We start from the raw sequence: 20,887 nt of genomic DNA on the forward strand, positions 1-20,887 counted from the left end.
CTTAAATGTTTGACACCCCATAGTAATAGTAATTACTTTCTACATTGCCAGGCATGGGCGTGACTGCAACAATGGCGATAATCACTGCTCTTTGCGGGTTTCGACGAAGACGACCACCTGATTCAACACCACCTCGTCTGTCAGAGAAACCAGATATACAATCAGAATTAATGGAAAAAACCCAAGAAGCAATAGCAATAGAAACAGATGCAAAAACTGGGGATAATAATTCAAAGCAACAAATGGTGATCAAAGAATTGCCTCCTCCGCCCGGGATGATGATGAAAGACGCTCATTCATGCAACAATTTCACGTTAAAGTCCGACTCCACACGAAAACTAGGCACAACCTTGAGCGTAAAAAGCATATCGGTGAATATTCGGGATAAAAAAGCTAGACCTAAAGATGAAGATTCGATATGGAAAAAGACGATTATATTAGGGGGGAAATGTAAAATATCAGATGATGATAATGATGCTGTTATCTTTAATGGCAAGCATGATACTGTATTAGCATACCATCCAAGGACTTTAAGTACCATATCATTTTCTAGAACTGGTTCCTTTAAGGAATCAGATAAGACAGCTTCAAGAATGAATTAATTCCTTCAAAGATTAAAATCACCACAAAGATCATAAGAAAAACAAAAAAGAAGAAGAAGAAGGTTGTTCATGCTAGTTGATAACTATATTATTGTAAAAGACCAAACCAATGTTCATACTGTTCCTTCAAACTTGTGTCAGAAAGATCTTTGTGCTTGACATGTTTCACATGTTGAATTTTAAAGTTTTAAGGCTGTTTCCAGGATGATTACTTCTTACCTTGAAACGTTCGACAAGATGCAAGAGTTATTGTTCCAAAACCTTGATTTGTAACTAAGACCAATGAATGTTACATATAGCAGGCATTAAATGTCTATTAGGAAATTGTTGATATCATCAATCAGTCTGGAAATTAGAACAATATATTGTAACTTTCATTCAATTCCATTTGCAATTTCCACTAATTGATCTGATCAAAAGTCTCCAACGATGAAGTCAATCTTCTTGGCCTGCTGACAGAGAGCTAGCCAGCTCCTGGACTAAATCTATTGTTATGATGTCAGCTCAAAAATTCAATTTAATCCAACTCATCTTAAAATATGATCTAACCCAATTCAATTAAAAAATTAATAATATGAATTTATTCAACTCAATTTAAACTTGACTTAAACCCAATTTGAATAACTAAAATAAAAAATTATTTCAAAAAATTATATCCAAAATCAAAATAACTTGAATAAAAAATACTTAAATTCAAAATAATATAAATCTAAAATGACTTAAATCTCAAAATAGAAATGATCTAAAATCAATCTAACCCATCTAATTAACAAATTTAAAATTAATTATTGTAAACCTTGAATAACTCAAATTTTTTAAAATAAAGTTGTGGATTCTTTTAAAGTAAAATTTTGGATTTAAATTTATAAATAAAAAATGTCAAGAAAAGAAAAGTACTAACGTTGCTTGCACTCCGATTCGGCAAATGCATGCATACATAATGTGTATACATATATGGTGTACTACTCCAAATGGAAACTTCATGAGTGGTTTTAGTTTAGGTATAATACTTTTTTTTAACCCTTTAATTTTATAAAAAAGTTGTTTTAATCATACACTTAATTTTTCATTTTTTTAGTCTTAAAATTTAGTTTTTTTTGTCAAATTACGCTAAAATACGAAAAATAAATGTTTGTTAATTTTATTGATAAAAAAATGTATTGTCATGTAGATGAGATGTCAACATTTATTTTTTTAATTTATAATTTTTACAAGTTTTTAATAGTTTTAATTTTTTTAATTTTTAAAAATAATAATTATAGTTTTATTGAATTTTTAAATTTTTTTAAAATTAATTAAATGTTGATGTGTCATCTATGAGGCAATTCAAGTGTATGCTACGTCAACAAATTTAAAAAAAAAATTAATGTTTTCATCTATTTTGAAGAGATCCGATAAAAAATATAAATTAAAAAAATTTTAAAAAAAGAAAAAATAAATAGAGAATTTTTTTTGTAAGGTTGAAAGTTAAATAAATTATTAGGATGTAATTGATGAGCGATTTATGTTGAAATTAGTGTTTATATATAGTTTACTTCGCTTGAACCGAATAAAATTCCAAGAAAAAATTTTACACACTTTCTTTGAAGGTTTCCCTTTCAATACTTGCCAAATATTCAACTTTAGTACAAACAAAGAGACACAGGAATCAAGTATGCCTCAATTTCTAAAAAAAAAAAAAGTAAAAGTAAGAAAAAGTGAAAGTGAAAACTATTAATTATATGTTTTATATAAAATTAAAAAGAAATTAATGCCCTTAATTTATTATTTTACATTTATATAAATTTCTTTTTTTTTGTAATTAAATTTACATACGCACTATGCGAATGAATTTTTTTTTAAAAAAAACACAAGTTGTTTTTAAATAAAGACATTTAAAAAATATATATGAATATGTTTTAAAATAAAAAAGGCACAATTACCTTATTTAAAATTTTATTTTTGTTTTATCAATTGAAATATGTATTTTTTTACGGTATTAAATTCAATAAAAATATAGATTATGTTTTCAAAATTGCTATCAGAGTAAAAATTAAAATTATCAATTGAATTTAATGGCGTGAAAAAATACATATATAACGAATACCCTAGCTTACATCAATTTTATAAATTATCTTTTTAAATTTAATAGAAATGAATACCCTTACAATGATTTTTTATATTAAGTAAAAATTAAAAGTCAAAACACATTAAAGATGACATTATCGTCCATCCAAAAGCAGCGATCTCCTAAGCCTAGGATGTTGGGCTGTACAGTGAGCATATCCAAACGTGGGCTACTTTTGAAGATCCACCGACCCTTGATTTACACCATAGATCCACCACACAACTCGACTTTCTCCTTCGAATTTGCAGCAAAAACATCGCTTTTGAAGCTAACGACATTCACATACATACGAAACTCATCAAGGAACCCCCCCCCTTTTCTCCGAAGGAGAGCAGGTATTTCAGATTTTGGTTCTAACCCAAATATTTGCATACCTGTTCTTCTTTTCTGGTACGTTTTTTGAACTTGGAATCATGGGAACTCTTTAAATTGATTGGTTCTTGGAATTGTTTAGGCTTATGTTATCTGTTGCCTTGAAAGTGGCGGACGTGGGTGATTTAAGAGGAGACTTTTTGATGAATCTAGATTGAGGGTATGGAGGCAGGTTTATAACTGTAAGGGTAGCTTTTGGATTTGGCAATTTGTGCGGTCTATCTTTCTTTGTTTCTTTGAATGTATCTTATTGGTATTGAAGAAAAGGATCGGCTTGTGAACTTGCCCGGCTTTCATCTGGATGTTCTCAAGCCTTTGAATTTACTACCCTTTAAACAGAAATCGTTTTCTTTTTGTATCCCAAGAGATAGATGGGATAAAGAGTTCTTCAAGCTTCAGGGTGGGTAATTATAATTTGACCAAATTTATTAAATTGAGGAAGATCTTGGTGATATAATTGGTCTGAGTTGGATATTTCGAGATGAATTCTCCTCAAGGCTCCACATTGACGACAAATATGGCTGGGCTTGTTGATGGTTCAACAGCACGTGAAGAGGTTTCCCATATTGATTGTTTGCCCGTTTATGTCAAAGAGCTAATTGCTGGTGGTGGTGCTGGAGCTTTTGCTAAAACTACCGTTGCTCCTTTAGAACGGATTAAAATACTCTTGCAGGTGAGTGATATTATATGTTTATGTAGTTCTATATTATATATATATAGAGAGAGAGAGAGAGATTATAAGCATCATCCGAATACAAACCAAAAGTGTCATTTTTTGTTTTAGCATTTTGTGATGCTTAACTCTGTTAGTTGTTTAGCTTGGTTTCGGGTCGTGAAAAGTTACAAATTTGTCACTTGATCCCCCCCTCCCAACCAAAATTATATATATTTATGCTTCATGCACATTATCACCGACAGTTTTATATGATTCCCTCGCTATTTCTTTATTGTGCAGACAAGGACTGATGGTTTTCGGTCTCTTGGGGTGTATCAATCCTTAAGGAAGGTACTAAAGTATGAAGGTGTTCTTGGATTTTACAAGTAAGTTTACATATTATTTTACCATTTTGCTTTCTTTATTCCCTCCCATAAAAGTTAGATGGGTTCATGCTTGTTCTTACTGGCAGAGGAAATGGAGCTAGTGTTGTTCGGATCATTCCATATGCAGCCTTACATTTCATGACTTATGAGCGTTATCGAGGTTGGATCTTAGATAACTATTCTTTCATGGGATCAGGACCTATTATAGATCTTTTAGCTGGTTCTGCATCTGGAGGAACTGCAGTAATATGCACTTATCCCTTGGACTTGGCTCGCACAAAACTTGCCTATCAGGTAAGAAGTGTACGTAGGAATGGCATAATTTCTCATAAATATTTTTGAATCCTTTTCGATTATTTAGTTGAGGTTGATCTGGTCTGTGGGTATCTACAATAAATTAATTCTGTCGTCTTCTTACACTGGTTTAGTCAAATCTCCATTTTCTATCATTTAATTGTTGATTCTGGCTGTGGAATTGTATCACTAACGCACTCACGGCATTCGTACGTGGATAAATTGATTAACCTTGCTATTTATTAAATGATCCTTGGATGAACTGAATTACTAAAGGAAATGAATGTTCGTTGCCCTGCTTCATATTTCTCATTAACTATTATGGTTTAACAGGTTACAGACACCAGAACAAATTTCAGGAGTGGTATAAGAAGTTTATACCCTCAACCTGCATACAATGGCATAAGAGATGTACTGACAAGTGTTCACAGGGAAGGGGGATTACGTGGATTATATCGGGGTGTAGGTATGTATGTGATTGTTTCTAATTCTTCATATTACAGATTAAGAATGAATTGATTTGACAATGACTCCTAGTTCTGTGCATTATTCTTATAACTGGCACAATCTTTCTTATTTCCCTGTTTAAAGTATCTACAGTTTTCCATTGATAATATATTCATTAATTTAACATGCAAACTTGAAATTGTTTTAGTGTAGTTGCTTTGTTTTGCACTTTGCAATTTATGCTTGGACTTGACGGAACCTTTTTCATGCATAGGTCCAACACTCGCTGGCGTCCTCCCATATGCTGGTTTAAAGTTCTACATTTATGAGGTACTAAAGCTACATGTTCCTGAAGAGCACCAAAAGTCCATTGCAATGCATCTTTCTTGTGGAGCAGTGGCTGGGTTGTTTGGGCAGACCTTCACATACCCATTAGATGTTGTAAGGAGACAGATGCAGGTATTGTGCCATAGCTGTACATTTCTATGAGGGTGTAATTCCTATTTTCTAGTTTAATGGAATTGGCATTATGTTGTTGTCTCCTCTCATGTGTTATTATTATATGCTTGGAATCTTTTCTGGGGTCTTTTAAATGTTTTGTGAAACAGATGCATATATAATATTGTTTTCTTGCTAATGTCAACCATGGTTGAATGATTTGAGTTATTAGTGTGTCTATCTGCTTTTTAACTGGCACCTGGCTTTGTCATTGCCTCATCTGGGATGTAAATTTTTAATGTTATCCTACAGGTTGAAAGTCTTCAGTGTTCAAGAATTCAAGGTGGTACAAGATACAGAAACACGTTGGATGGGCTTACTACGATTGCACGTAATCAAGGATGGAGACAATTGTTCGCAGGCTTGAGCATTAATTATATAAAGGTAGTTTATATACTCAACAATAATATCAACCTGGCTGCTCACTTTTGCGGATTCTTATTTGTTAGTTCTATCCTCTTCTGTCGTAACTGCTTTGAAACAAGAAACATTCATTAGTTTGAATCCAACCTTTGTTTATAATCGACAAGTTTACGTGATCTTGGGATGCTTGTCATTCTAATGATGTGTGTTACAATTTGTTGTCAGATGGTTCCTTCCGTGGCAGTTGGATTTGCATCATATGACATGATGAAGGTTTGGCTTCACATACCACCTCGACAGAAATCACAGACAGTATCTTCTTGATAAGCGGAGATGGATTTATAATGGGGCCACCTGAAATCCTAAAACGCTTAAATACAAATTTCATCAACCAAACATTAGTTCTTTGATTTTATGATGTTTATTTTCAGATTGTTTATATCATATAACAAGAATGAGATAAATGAAGTGTGTTGATAAAAAACTGTGCTTATTGTAGTTTTCTATGAATCGCTGCTATTAAGCCAGGTATACAAAATACCTTATCTTGTTTCACCTTTTTTGAAAATTATTAGACATGCGCTTTTTCAATGATTTAGATAGCACTCATTTATTGATTTTGGATTACTTTGTTGCATCACAATCACAGTCGGCCATGGTTATTTAAAAGGCACTCAAAGAGAGTCAACTAATGCCCACTTGTTAGATGGAACAGGATGAAGGGACCATCGTCCATAATTCAGAAAATGAGCCTTATTTGTGTATATATAGGTAAGAGCAAGAGATTGGAACTGAAGTAATAGCTTCATCAACCTTTTTAGGCTCCCTAAAATGTTGGTTAAATAAAGTTGGATCCAAAAAGTCACATCCCCGATTATTGCAGCGGTTCTCCAGCAGCATACTGCGTGTGAGACTAATTCTTTCGACTCTTTTTATCATTGGAAAATGTATACTTACTGATTGTATCTGCAAAACTTTAATTACTTGGAACTGGAGAAAAGAGTTTCACTAGATTATATTTCAAGTAAAATCAAACAAAGAAGATGTCAATGTTGGAAATTTTAGAACATCTTTGATTTGAGGCAAAAGAAAAGAAAAAGGTAGATTCATTAAGTCGTTAAAAAGTCGTAGTTTATTGCAACTTGAAGGTGTTGAAGATTCTTCAATTACGAAGTAATGTCTGAAAACGAAGTTCCATCTACAACAGTACAAATATGTATAGAGCAGAGTCCCCAGCGCAACTAACTCGTCTTCCTACAGTTTCCACGACCATGCAGAAAATAAATAAATAAATCAGTCGTTGTAGTAAAATAAGTAACCTCTTTACCCGAGAGCTTCATACTGTAATTTTATTATTATCTTCTCACTTCCTTGTTCCTTTTTTTTTTATTTGCTTTGGTTTAGATCATGTTTCTTCTAATTGTGGCTTCTTAAATCCTTGTTATGAGCCGCTTTGAAGGCCACTAAACCCCACCATATTCACTTATGTCCCTCCCAGCTCAGCTATTTCAGCTGCGTTCTCATACGAACTCAAGGGTATTAATATGATAGCTTTCTTTTAGTCTAACGAACATGTAAGATAATTCTGATTTTGCAGGTTTGAAGTCTGTAAAGAGATTTTAAGATCAATGGGTGTTTCCCTTTCTTTGCTTTTATCAGCTTGGAAGGAAATCCTGAAACTTCAAGTTTTTAGTTATGCCATGGAAAAGGTTATTGTAAGGTCTGGAGAGAAGGATGATTCTCAGTTTCCCATTAAAGAACCAAAGCTTGAAGCTTCCGATTCCTTCAAACATTTAGCATTTGATCAAGGGAATGCAAATTCAGTTCCCTCAAATGATAAAGCCAATGGAATCGTTATACCAGTAAAACCCACTATAAAACTCCCTAAAACAGTGATAATGTTTTCTCCAAGGCCCCTAAGTGAGCTCGATGCTGCTGCAACTAAGCTTCAAAAAGTCTATAGAGGCTATAGGACAAGGAGGAATCTTGCAGATTGTGCAGTTGTGGTTGAGGAGCTCTGGTTTGTCACTTTTTCTCCATATAAAATCTGAATCTCCTGTTACACTTTTTGGTGTTTTTATTTTTTTATTTTTTGAGTAATTTCTTTGGTTCTTCATTCAAACATTGTAGGTGGAAGACCTTAGATTCTGCAGCACTAAGAAGGTGTTCTGTTTCATTCTATGAAATTGAGAAACATGAAACTGTCATATCAAAGTGGGCACGGGCTAAAACAAGGGCTGCCAAGGTACTTTACTAACCTTTCAACAATGGCTGCTTTCTAAATTTGTTTTAAGGAATTTGTTTTAAGGCTGACAAGATCATCATCTTATTGATCTTTTGTAGGTTGGGAAGGGTTTGTCTAAGGATGAGAAGGCTCAAAAACTAGCCCTCCAACATTGGCTTGAAGCTGTAAGTTCATATAATCTTCCTTGAATTAGAATTATCCCTACTCCAGCCGAGTAGTTTGCTTACAACTAGTTTGTTTTGCTAATTCAAGTTTCAAATTGGCTTACTGATATCCTATCACTCCATATTTTCATATATAGTTATAGCATAGGAGAAGTCTTGCTAAGATATGGTATCATTTGAACATATATCGTATGTTATGCAGATTGACCCACGACATCGTTATGGACACAATTTACACTTCTACTATGATGTTTGGTCAGCAAGCAAGAGCAGTCAACCTTTCTTCTACTGGTACTGTACTCAATTAAACAATAAACAGACTTCAAAATGACATTACTGAAGGTTGCTCCATTATGCCTTTATGTTCTGATATCTGAAATTGAAGGTTGGATATTGGCGATGGCAAAGAACTAAATCTCAAGAAGTGTCCAAGAACAAATCTACAAAGACAATGCATCAAATATCTTGGACCAGTGAGTCTTGTTAAAGGCACTGATTATGGCTAAAATGTTTTGTACATTCCTTAACCATGTCTGGTTTTCTTGGTTGCAGAAAGAAAGGGAAGCATTTGAAGTGATTGTGGAAAATGGAAAGCTTGTTTACAAGCAATCTGGGATGCCTATTCACACCACTGAGGGTTCTAAGTGGATTTTTGTGCTTAGCACAACAAGATCCTTGTATGTTGGGAAAAAGAAGAAAGGGGTATTTCAGCACTCGAGTTTCCTTTCAGGAGGTGCTACAACAGCTGCTGGAAGATTGGTGGCTTCTCATGGATTTCTTGAGGTACATTTATTGCATTTCAAATACCAATCACCAATAAAACCGATTTGTTTAAATTCTTTAAAGTTCTTCTCTTCCTCTCCAGGCTGTTTGGCCTTACAGTGGTCATTATCTACCAACTGAAGACAATTTCAAGGCATTCATTATTTTCCTTGAAGAACACAATGTGGATTTAACCAACGTTAAGGTAAAAAAAAAGAAGTCATTAGACTTTAACTTAAGCTTTGTGGAGATTTAACAACATAGATAGCAGCTACCAGAATTTGATTAATCTTGTCAGGATAGTGCTTACATTCTCATTTCTGGAGCAGAGATGTGCAGTAGATGAGGGCTACACCTCAAACAAAGTTGTCGGCTATGAGTCCAAGCATGGGGTAATTAAAGATACAACGGAAACAGAAAAATCGAGAGATTCAAAGACTGAAGAGGTCGATGATGAGCCCGCAAATGATGAATGCATCAGAACTGATAGTCTTGAAGTTAGCATTGACAGCAGTGCAGCACAAGCATTCAACATGGCCAAGCCTTTGTCTTGCAAGTGGACAAGTGGAATCGGCCCTCGAATTGGCTGTGTCAGAGAGTACCCAAAAGAACTGCAATCCCAAGCTCTGGAACAAGTTAACCTGTCTCCTAGAGTCACCCCTGGTCGCTTTGGAACCTCTATTCCAATACCTTCACCACGACCGAGCCACAAAATTCGAGTCTCACCCACACTTGCATACATGGGACTCCCTAGCCCAAGGGTGTCACTTCTGGCTGCTTTCACCAAATGATAAAATAATTTTGCAAACACTCTTTTAAGGTTATTAATTATATCTTTTACTGTAATAGAATTCATAAAATACCCTTTGAAGCACTCTATAGCAACGTCCAATAACTTTTACAGCAAAATTGTACATAGTACTAATAAAAATGTAAAATAGGTGAAGGGATCTGACCAAACATTTCTTTGTTCTTTCATTTGTTTTAGACTTTTAGGCGTATAGTATGACACCTTTTCGCATTAATACGACTGAGGAAATATAACTCAGTCAGATACAACAATCATGTTCTTTTTGTGACAGTGAGTTTTACACCGTGTTTGAAGTTGAGAACTATGCCATATTCAAGCTCCAAAGGATTTTCCATGGTTGAAGAATGTTGAAATGTATATTTCCGATATAGATGTATCAAGGAAAGTTTGATTTCCTGTAAGGAGAACTTCCGGCCGACGCATGCCCGTGGCCCAATTCCAAAGGGTATGAGAGCATACGGGTGCCTTTGTTTTTCTTCTTCACAGTTTGGATCAAACCGTTCTGGTATAAACTTATCTGGGTTTGGGAAATTCTTTGGATCTTTTGCTAAGACCCCAACTGCTAACCACACCCAAGTTCCCTGCACATCAAAGATCATAGACAAGGGCATTAGTCCATGAACAGGAGTGAAATTACATTGAGATTCTGATAAGTAATACCTTAGGCAGAAGGTAATCTCCTATCTCCACTTCTTTTGATGTTTCTCTTGCAACTAATGGAGAAACTATGTAGAACCTCATAGCTTCTTTGATCACCTAAAGTCAAACCAGATACAAGAATAAATCCAGTCTTAAATTTTTTGTGAAAATGCAAAAAAAATGTCAGAAAATGAGAAGCGCCAGGGACTTACCTGATCAAGATAAGGAAATTTATGTTGGAGGTCATAAGCAGTTGGCACCTGGTCATGTGGACCAAACCCATCAATCTCTGCGACCAACTTTTTCTCAACCTCTGGATGTCCAGCAACTAAATAAACAATCGATGACAATGTAAAGGATGTAGTTGCTGAACCAGCAAGGAGGTGTTCATAAGTAACTGGACTGATATAGTCAGGAGTGAAAACATTCTTGGCCACATTCTCTGATTCCCTTGCACTCAATATTTGAGACAAGAAGTCCTTTGAACCTCGGTTCTTGTCTTTCATTCTGTTTGACACAATCTCATCAAGCTTGCCACTCAATTTCTTGTTAGTCCTCTCAACTTTCCAGTCCATGGTTCCTGGTATTCGTTTCAAAATCTGCCTGAAAGGCTCTTGTAATATGGGAACAAGTAAACCTAATATAATCGACAGAGAACCTGACAAGTCCATCTTAAGTTGTGTTGTGGAGTAGATATGTTGATTGATGAAGTCAGAGACTTCATCATCTTGACTGCCTTGTTTATCCACGGTCCTGATTGATTCATTGATCGATTGTGGCTTAGTGAGACCAAAGTTAACCCCAAAAGCAGCTTGTCCAATTACATCAGTCGCCAATTTGAGTGAAAGGTTAGAAAAAACAATGTCTTGTTTAGATGAATGGAGATTTTCAGTAGCTGATTCAATGTAATTTTGCATGGTGGGAACTAGGCTAGCCAAGTGTGATGGTTGATAGACAGATAATATTGTGTTTCTCATGGTGGACCATCTTGCATCCCTGGAATTTGAGATGTCATTAAGTTCATAATCTTAAAAAGAGACCCTTTATGGGGTTAGCTATATATATGTGAGAGTACCTGGTGAAAAAAAGACCCTTTTGATGAAGTGGGGAGGCAGCAATAGGTGAAGGAATGCTTCTATTTGGAATGTCCTTGAATTTCTTTATTCCAACTTCTTTACAAAGCTCTGCATCTGCAACGATTATCAAGGGTTGTCTACCCATATGAAACCTGTGCCACCACCAAAAAACCAGCCCATTGTTTTACTATTAAAGTTAATTTTGTGGAACAAAGCGGGTTGGCCATAATGCAACATCTTGTATGAATCTGTAAGATGCAACCAATCAGATACCTTTTAGATGTAAAATAACTAAAAGATGCCATTATCAAAAAATTATCATTCTTTTGGCTAGCCTTCCGATATGATCCTGGTAATGCTAGGGACAAACTATTGGGGGTTCTAAAGGTCAATTCAGATTCTTATTTTATCTGTTCTACATCTTGTACGAAAGACAAAAGATAAGGCTCATCCCACTCACTTTCTCCAGAAAGTTTTTTTCTAAAAAAAGACTCAAAATGATTTTCTGTTTATTTTCTTCAATGGTCTATGAACCGTTAAATGAATCCATGCCTCATTGAAGAAGAGATGTATATTATCAAGAAATTTTAAAACAAAAAAATATTAGTTCCAAGGAAAAAAAAGAACTTGTCGTTGGGTGTTGACTTTTATAACTGATGCATCAAATCATAGTATTTCCTGAAGAGGAAATGAGAAAAAAAATGAAAACTGACCTGAAAATAGGACCGTATTGTTTAGCAAGGACTGAAAACACATCAGGGCCGTTCTTGGCCATCAAGGGCAGGTGTCCTACCAGTGGTATAGTTGGTGGACTGGGCACCCTTCTCACCTTCCAATATGGACCATACAAATACCCCAATACCATAGCTAACACTGTGATGATTATCGACACCGTAGTTCCATAAGGGTAGTAGGACCAGAACCCTTCTGCACCAACTGAACTTTGAATAGTTTCATGAACGAGAGCCATTTTTCCTTCGCTTTAGGTCTTGCAAAGAGAAAGAGGGTGTAGTAGATTATTAATAAGATTCGGCAAATGCAAAGTGGGAGTACACAAAGCATATTAATGGCGTTTGGTCTTTGTCAGTATGTGAATGATTATATTGATGAAATAGATAGCCCATTTGTTTTATATTGGACCAGAAAGTGAATGAATAAATAAAATAGAACATATTAGTACCGAGCATGTTTATGGCTCTTTGACAGCAACAACATCGTAGGGCCCCTTATAAAACCCCAAAAATTTTATAAGCTTCGATGCTTTTTTAAATGAGTCGTTGATTCTCCTCGGTGCAGGACAAAATAAACCACCACCTCGATTTGAAAATGATTTGTTTGAACTCATTCGGATTGCGAATACCTGTCCCTGTTATGCCGCCTGTTGGGTTGAGATTCCTTGGGGAGTGTTTGTCTTATCATTTGATGTTGACAAATGATGTATGATCCACAAGTATTAAAAAGGGAGTAGCTGATCAAGTTTAGCGGGAGAGTGATACTGATATGCTGCTTATCCCAGTAGTTGAGTTCTTTTAATACACGCAACTGCTCCATTTCCACTCACTTCGAATAGTGTGATGCTCTTCCGGGTTTGAATTCCAACTCAAGGCTTTAAATAAGAGATAAGTTCGTTTTGTTGGGATAAAGTATTGTGCCACACCAATTCTTATCTTTTTCACATTTGTAATATACACTGAGCAAGATTTGGGTGTACAAGTTTACTTTTCATGTTCTGCAGAATAAGCATTTTTCTTTCTTTTTCTGCGTTGAACTGCGGAACTCTCCTGATCTGAGAGCATGACATTGCAACGAATCTGGTGACTCCACAATAAAAGAGACGTATTTACCTTGGCTGTTAAACGAGGTTCTTCTCAATCCATACAGCATAACCAAAGTTGCAAATATTCTCGACACTGATCGATGTCATGTCGATTTATCAGAAAAATTTTAACACACAAAAGATCCAAGGAGAAAAAGAAATGGGCCAATACAGTTGCTTGCTCTTACTAGGTTTCTTCTTAACTGGATCAATACAAGAAAAACTTGGGCCAGAAATTATGTTCTTCGTCTTCACCCGCAAAGGGCCTTTCGTATGTATAGTAATTTTATGAAAATAAAATAAACGCTTATTTTCTTTCACCAATCCAGTAATATAGTATATCCTACGATTTATTGATATGAGCTCATTTATATGAATTGCTTAATTTTTTTGAAGTAAGTCTCTTTATTTATTTATCAGATTCAGGTAGTCATTTCAATTGTCTTGAATCCGACTGAAAAATATTTTTATTTATTAACATGAACCATCCATCAAGTTGATTTTGTAGACAGGACAAGATTGTATGTACTTGCGATATGTTTGATAAAATCTTTTAAAATACTGTACAACTGACACTATGCTATTTTGATCAACATATTTTACTGGGATAAAATAAAAACTAAAATTTCCAAATAGAAAAAAGATGAAGCTTGTTGGAGGAATGGGTACCCAAATATCATTTCATTTTCCCTCCCCCTTGGCCTCTTAACATTATTGCTCCAATGACCTGTCACTTATCCATGCCTTCATGTCTCTCCCTCGCCTCTTGTCTTGTATTTTTCGTACGGTTAAAATGAGGTCTAGCTGAGGGATCGCCACCTGTGTTGTTCCACCTTCATCTTATCTTTAAGGTGGTGTGAAGCCAAAGCAGGCATCATTTTAACCATACGCTCCCGCAACTTAATTACATCTAATCTGCCACGTGTGGCATTCATCATTTAACCCTTGATTAAAATTCAAGTAATCCAGTATTCACCATTAATTTCAATTTTTTTATCAAACATTATGTTGCAATTTTAGAAACCACAATTTGATATCAATCCGTTATAAGAAAACCATTTTATACAAAAAACAATAATTAGAGGGAAACTAAAATAAACTACCTTACGATTATGAGCCGACAGAGATTCAGATCATGACACCACTGGGTCCCACCATATGACCCATGTGTCAACTCCAATCAGTCGACGTTAAAAAATCAAAGTAAATAAATAAAAGAGCCATGATTATTTTTAATTAAAAACTTACCAGCGGCGCCGACAAGTGAAAGAGCCGGAGAAGATATAAAAACAAGGGGCTCGGCTAATGTGCGACACAGGGGATATTGAGTTATTAACTACTAAGCACTAATAAATGATGATGTCCGTGCTGGAAGTGGGTTGCCTGGACCCAATAAGGATATGATACGGATCCGGGTAACGGGTACGGATTTGCAGTCAACATCATCTCCTAGATCACCGCCTTATGGAAAGTACGCAGCATGTGATCACTCACGTGCGGATTGTCTTAAAGAACGAATCGTGTAAGAATGGCAAACCTCGTCTTCTTAAAAGAAATTCCACCACGAGCGCGTGCACCTACTTCTTTTAAAGAGCTTAAAAAAAAAAAAAGGGAATGGTAGTTTAAAGGTTTTAATTAAGAGTATTTAGAGTATGATAGATTATGATTATTTTTTCCACGATAATCGGAAAATACTGTTTTCTTTTAACGTGCGTTTGGTGGATATATTTTCTTGTTAAATTTATTTATAATTACAAATTAAATACATTATTAAAATTAAATTAGATATTTAAAATATAAATAACAGTACAACAAATTATTTAGTGCTCATTATTTTTAATTATAATTAATAATTTATATTTATTAATTAATTATTAAAATTAAATTAAAAATATATATTCAAAATTAGAATTTTATACAACCTACTATAATATTATTTTTTATTTTAAAAATTATTTTAAAGTATTTTTTTAAATATTAAATTTATGTATTATTATGTTTTAATCTTATAACAACATTATTAACGGAATTTTACAAAATTTATATGTAAATTTAAAAATTTATTAAATATAATTTAATTAATACTTACAATCAATCTATACATCACGAAAGTAAAAATAAATAAATAATAATAACAACAACAACTAATTAATTAATATATATATATTACAGATTGTGAAAGTAGTTGGATTATTTTACCATGTGAATATTAAGATTATCCTATAAATAATTTTAAAAATTAATATGTATTTTTTTTAATATTTTATTACATGACATTTGCCAACCCTTTAATTTTGTTTGTGAAATTTAAAAATTTAATTGATAATGTGTCAAATATTTTCTCTTATAATAATATATATAAAAAATTGAGTTTTGTGAAATTTTTGAATTGATAATATCTTTTATTATCTATTATATTATTAAAATAGATTTCAAAATAATTTATTAGTATATTTATAATTATTATGTGATATTAATAAAAATTATCTTAATTAACTATTAATTAATATGATAATATATTAATATAAAATTTAATGATTTGGTTATATCTATTAAAAGTTCTAGTAAAGTTTCCCTACGACAAATGCCAAACTAAGACGAAAAATGAAAGTGTGAAGTGAAAAAATAAATTTATCATTGCAATAATTAATTATTTTATTTTATATATTTACTTTATTTAAATTATTTTTGTTTATCAATTAATTTTATTAATTAACATTTCACTATCAATTGCTTTTTATTTTTTAAAATTTAATTACTTTTAATGTGTTATTTTTTTATATTAATTTATTTTTACTAATTTCATTTAATTAGTAAAATATATATTTTAAGGTTATAAAAATGTACTATTTAAAAAATAAAAAATATAAATTCTTGCTTTTTAGAAAAATAGAAAAGATTAAAAAACATGTTTAGCTGAAAATTATAAAAATAGTTTTAGAAAATAAAAAAATATTTTTTTAAATCATAAAGAAAAATTATTTTAATTATTCTAAATTTTTTTTAATTGGCAAATTAATCATAGTTCAAAATCAAATCATATATATTTGAAAATATTATTCAATAAATTTTGAATATCAAATATATTGATTGTATCCGTATTGATGTACTAATTTATATTATTTCTCATTATTCTATCATGAGAAAATAGGGGTAAATTAGAAAAGAAAATATCGGTTTTAAAACATATTCAGTAAAGTAAATTGTTTTTTTTTTTCAAATTTAGGGAAATATGTCAATTTTGGAGAGAAATAGGAAATACTTCCTACAAAATGCGTTGAATAATTAGTGATTTTTAGCTGACTTGTCGAAAAACTCTCTTTACAAAACACATTTTCTTTAAATACATCAACTCCTTCAGTCAAATAGTTAAATATTAGCGATTTTGTTATTGAATCTTAAATTTGATTCGTCTCCTACTCATATTTGTATTTTCTATTTCATGTTGTTTTAGATTTTTTTTAAATTTTAATTAATGTTTTTAATCTATAAATATATTGTTTTCATGTTTTTTAGTTGATTTTTTAACACTATTTAAAAATATAAATAAAAGAGTTAATAATTAAAAAATCAATTAAAAAACTTGAAACAATATATTTATTGATTAAGAACATTAATTAAAATTTTTTAAAACAACATGAAATTAAAATACAAATGTAAGAGAAAAATTGAACAAATACTCAATGATAAAACCACTAATATTTAGTAACATGTCAGCAGGAAATGTTGACTGCAAAAAACATTTTGTGTTTCTCTTTAAAAAAATTAACCTATTTTCCTGAAAATGAAAAAAAGAAGAAGGCTTTTTTCCCTAATTTTCCCGATAAAATAGGTACTGAACAAGTTTACATATTTTTATTATTAAAAAAGTATTTTTATTTACCAAATAAAAACTTCAAATTTAATAAAATAAAAAATAAAAATTCTTTTCCAAAAATAAAAATAAAAAATATTTTTAAAGCTAGAGAGAGTCTTTCTCCTTTAGAAAAAATGGCAAATCACTTTTTTTATCGCATCAACTTTTATTAGTTTAGTTTTTTTTAGTATAAAAAAAACAAATCTAATAAAATCAAACATTGGTTGTCTATTCGAATTTTATTTTCAACAATGGTGTAATACCAGCAATAAATGTGAAGTGGGTTAGGGGATATTGATTTTGCGACTTTCCAACTTGCTACACTAAATTTTTTTAATTCGCAGGTGTTTTTTTTTATCGATAATAATTGACAGCTGAAATGATTTTGTTGGCCAAGGTCTATGATGGATGCACCCAAACCCATTATTTTTATAATTTAGAAAAATGGAAAAAAAAAATAGGAAAAGCTTGTGAAGACAATTAAAATTTTATTTATATTATTATTTTTCATTAATTTTTTTCGAATTTATAGATAATGTAACATCACTTTACATATATTATCAGCCAACTCAGCATTTAATTGTATGAATTAAATGGAATTCCTTTTAGAAATGATCCATGAAAAAAGAATTTTTATGGGACCCTTAACAGTACTATTCATCGATCAATGATCAATCATCTCACGATAATGAATTTGTAAAAAAAAAATTGTACTTCAATTAATATTTCATTTATTGATGGAATTTTTTTAAAAAAAATTTCACATCCCTTTTGATAAATTAAAAAAATTTAAATTTTGAAAAAATAACTAAACTTAAATTTAAAATTGTTCAATATATATTATTTAAAATTAATTACGAAATATAATTAAATTATTTCATAAATATAAATTTTAAACTATAAAAAAATTATATTTTACATTATATTTTTAGTTTTTAAAAATTTCCTTAGCAAGCAGCGTAAATTTTACTAAAGGTATGTTTATTGCATTTAAAAACAAAAATTATTTGTTTAACAAGGACTTGGCTTATTAGCAAGAGTGGAGATTTTGAGTTATGAGTAGTAAGTTTGAAATTCATCTTCTATAATTATATGTGTAAGTTTTAAAATTTTCATGATGTTATGTGTGAAATTTAGTTTGTTTTGTCTGAAATTTTCAATTATAAATCTATTTATACTGTAACAATTTGAGAGCTGTGTTGTAATGGTTGGATTCCATTGAGAATTTATTATTACACGAAGCAGCTATTATTTGTATGCATGCATAAAGGAAAAGAAGTAAAGAGGGGTGTACTGGCATGCTTTGCCTGCCAATGCTGTAAATGGGCGAGGGTGTGTGGTATCCGATTCAGCCTTGTTTCTTTTGGTATTTTGTCTTGGATCGGGTTAAAGACATGCATGTTAGGCATGCTATTACTATCTCTGAGTTCTGGCAACAGCGTTTAAATATTTTCGTCCAATTCTCCCTCATCTACGGCTGATGACGCTTTCAGCATGACGACAAACACCTTCTTCTTCTTCTTCTTCTTCTTCTCTCTTTTCCTTTTCCTCTGATTTGATTTTCGGATTTGACCCTTTATACATGATGAGCACCTTCTTCAAAGCCTGCTGCTTTGGTCTCTTCTTTTTCTTTATATATATTTTGTCCAAGGGAAAAAAGAAAAGGGCGGTTTTTCCCATCATTCGCCATTGCCATTACAGCTGCCTACATTATACGTCCTCTTCTGTTTTTCTTCTCTATATCCAATCAATATCAATCTTTTTCTTTTCTTTCTTTCGGTTAAGTAAAGTCAAAATTCAATGCTTCGCATACCACAATATTCATGTTTTCATTGATTGTTCAAGTGGAAGAAATGGTGTTCGCATCCATATATAAATTAATAATAATAAATTTAATTAGTAATACTTAATCATTCCTATACTTTATTTTGAGTAAAGAGAAAAAAATTCCGCTTATGATTTTATTATTTACAAGAGTTATTACTCACTTTTATAATTTTAATATTAAAATTGCACTAATTATACATCTTTTTTATTTCAAAATTAAAATGTCTAATTATTGTAATACATAAATAATAAATAATTTTTTTCGTTATGTTATTACACTAATAATCAAACAAGACATAAATTTTAAAATTAATAATTTTATCTTACTATCTAAAATAAAAATAATCATTGACTTTTAAAATATATATATTTCTATTTGTTAAAGTTTCTTAATTAAATAAGGTTTTAAAAATAAATTAAAATGAAATGATTAAAAAAAATAAATATGTAAAATATGTTTTTTCTGTAATTTAATATTTTCAGTTATCTAACCTTCTAACTATATTATATATTTAATTTTAATTAAAATTTCAATCATGGATTAAAAAAAATACCACTAATATTACATTGATCTCTCTCTATATAAAAAAAAATCACCACTAATAAATAACTACATCTAAAAGTAACCATTTAACTTAAAAAATGATTTCTTTAATTTTTAGGTTTTGTATTTCAAATTATTTTTTTGAATGAATGTGATGAATTATAATACATAAGATAAACTTGGGATTTTAACGACTTCCTATGATTCATTCATCGCCCAAGGTATTAAGTACAGCAACACAAAATAATTGAGATTGGTGCAACCCCCCCCCCCCCAAAAAAAAAAAGTCATAAGTGAGGAGGTAAGGTGAAAATAATTAAAGAAAGAGGGTTAAGTGGGACCATAGTTGAAAGGTGATGCTGATGCTGATGCTGATGCTGACGCCATTCCTTTTGCTTATATCATCACACATTGCAGACACCACATCATATTTATTTTATCACCATCAACGGTCCTCCTTTAATGGGGACTCCTTCCACCTCCGCTTTTCCGTTTTACACTCCCATATTCAATAATGGTGGGTCCCCTCCTCCCCACGACCCCCAATCCCCTATCACCATAGAAGCATGCTCATTATCCACGTGTCACTCACTCATTGGCTATACCGTTGTGACCCAAAAAGGTTGGGGTGGCCCCACATTTGCGTCTCTATCTCTAATTAATTTCTCTCTTTCATCCCCCCCGGAAGCCCTCCATGCCTGAAGGAAATCGAAACACAGCTACCACGTGTCATGCTGGGAACGTCACGATGACGTGGACGGTGTTATTTCGTTCCGATGGTTATGTCATGCTAGTGGACCAGCCACCCCAGCTCTCTTTTTTATTCAGCCCCTGCTTGCTTTTTTCACTGTAGTATCAGCAGCAATACGATTTAATTTAAAATGGGTTACTCACAGTTCAATATACTGGTTCCACGTGGCATTGAAGGTGACGTAAGGGGGGATATTTACTACGATCATCAACCAACGATCCCATGTGACTGCTCCGGCAAATATCCAGTATTTCCGAACTACCGTATTATTGTGACGCACGATGTATTGTCCCCCCTCACTCGTTTGCATCGGCAAGTGTAATCCACCCCCTCCAATCATTTGTTATTTCATTTTTCTTTCTTTAATCTTATCCCCTTGTATTTCATACGACTCTAATATAAATTAAATGCAACTCTTATGTACAATTACATATGTAAACATGTCAAAATCCGACAACATAGAAGAAAATCTGAATAGATATTTGTGTATAACATGTTTGCTTTTTTCTTTTCCATCTAATTTTAAGATGGTAGAAATAATATGAAAAGAATCCACTTATAAATTTTACTCGTCATCTTCAAAAATATCCAACCCACGCCATCACTTCCCTTTCTAATCTTGGCTTCTAAAAATGCCAATATGATACGTGCCCACATGCACATGACTTTGAT

General features: G+C 32.2%; 3 protein-coding genes across 4 annotated transcripts; 2 read left to right on the forward strand and 1 right to left on the reverse strand.

The window, feature by feature from the left end:
* The first annotated feature begins 2,899 nt into the window (after window positions 1–2,899).
* Window positions 2,900–6,318, forward strand: LOC107958869 (mitochondrial carrier protein CoAc1). Its single transcript, XM_016894771.2, has 7 exons — window positions 2,900–3,754; window positions 4,037–4,122; window positions 4,209–4,416; window positions 4,750–4,882; window positions 5,138–5,322; window positions 5,614–5,745; window positions 5,950–6,318. Exons 1-7 carry the CDS (start codon window positions 3,563–3,565, stop codon window positions 6,046–6,048), a joined length of 1,035 nt encoding a protein of 344 aa, XP_016750260.1. The 5' UTR covers window positions 2,900–3,562; the 3' UTR covers window positions 6,049–6,318.
* A 133-nt stretch (window positions 6,319–6,451) lies between these two features.
* On the forward strand, window positions 6,452–10,015 carry LOC107958868 (IQ domain-containing protein IQM4). 2 transcript variants are annotated; one of them, XM_041112903.1, is made up of 8 exons: window positions 6,452–7,744; window positions 7,855–7,969; window positions 8,068–8,133; window positions 8,336–8,424; window positions 8,519–8,606; window positions 8,686–8,916; window positions 8,999–9,100; window positions 9,225–10,015. In XM_041112903.1, exons 1-8 carry the CDS (start codon window positions 7,353–7,355, stop codon window positions 9,684–9,686), a joined length of 1,545 nt encoding a protein of 514 aa, XP_040968837.1. In that variant the 5' UTR covers window positions 6,452–7,352; the 3' UTR covers window positions 9,687–10,015. The 2 variants fall into 2 exon arrangements, with proteins under 2 accessions (XP_040968837.1, XP_016750259.1); XM_016894770.2 differs by having other exon boundaries at window positions 9,194–9,855.
* Window positions 9,848–12,762, reverse strand: LOC107958867 (cytochrome P450 711A1). Its single transcript, XM_016894769.2, has 6 exons — window positions 12,602–12,762; window positions 12,135–12,409; window positions 11,421–11,573; window positions 10,558–11,341; window positions 10,367–10,462; window positions 9,848–10,287 (listed from the first exon to the last, which is right to left on the reverse strand). Exons 2-6 carry the CDS (start codon window positions 12,389–12,391, stop codon window positions 9,958–9,960), a joined length of 1,620 nt encoding a protein of 539 aa, XP_016750258.1. The 5' UTR covers window positions 12,392–12,409; window positions 12,602–12,762; the 3' UTR covers window positions 9,848–9,957.
* Window positions 12,763–20,887: the final 8,125 nt, after the last annotated feature.

This window comes from Gossypium hirsutum, chromosome A05, assembly GCF_007990345.1.
Source record: "Gossypium hirsutum isolate 1008001.06 chromosome A05, Gossypium_hirsutum_v2.1, whole genome shotgun sequence".
NCBI lineage: Eukaryota > Viridiplantae > Streptophyta > Magnoliopsida > Malvales > Malvaceae > Gossypium > Gossypium hirsutum.

Bases quoted from the DNA above. Each gene is read 5' to 3' on its own strand.
- LOC107958869 (XM_016894771.2), top strand. From the start codon at position 3,563: ATGAATTCTCCTCAAGGCTCCACATTGACGACAAATATGGCTGGGCTT. The intron at 4,883-5,137 runs GTATGTATGTGA...TTTCATGCATAG, and splicing joins TGGATTATATCGGGGTGTAG to GTCCAACACTCGCTGGCGTC. The intron at 5,323-5,613 runs GTATTGTGCCAT...GTTATCCTACAG, and splicing joins TTGTAAGGAGACAGATGCAG to GTTGAAAGTCTTCAGTGTTC.
- LOC107958868 (XM_041112903.1), top strand. From the start codon at position 7,353: ATGGGTGTTTCCCTTTCTTTGCTTTTATCAGCTTGGAAGGAAATCCTG. The intron at 8,425-8,518 runs GTACTGTACTCA...CTGAAATTGAAG, and splicing joins AGTCAACCTTTCTTCTACTG to GTTGGATATTGGCGATGGCA. The intron at 9,101-9,224 runs GTAAAAAAAAAG...TTTCTGGAGCAG, and splicing joins TGGATTTAACCAACGTTAAG to AGATGTGCAGTAGATGAGGG.
- LOC107958867 (XM_016894769.2), bottom strand. From the start codon at position 12,391: ATGGCTCTCGTTCATGAAACTATTCAAAGTTCAGTTGGTGCAGAAGGG. The intron at 11,574-12,134 runs GTCAGTTTTCAT...GTGGTGGCACAG, and splicing joins CAATACGGTCCTATTTTCAG to GTTTCATATGGGTAGACAAC. The intron at 10,463-10,557 runs GTAAGTCCCTGG...GTTTGACTTTAG, and splicing joins AATTTCCTTATCTTGATCAG to GTGATCAAAGAAGCTATGAG.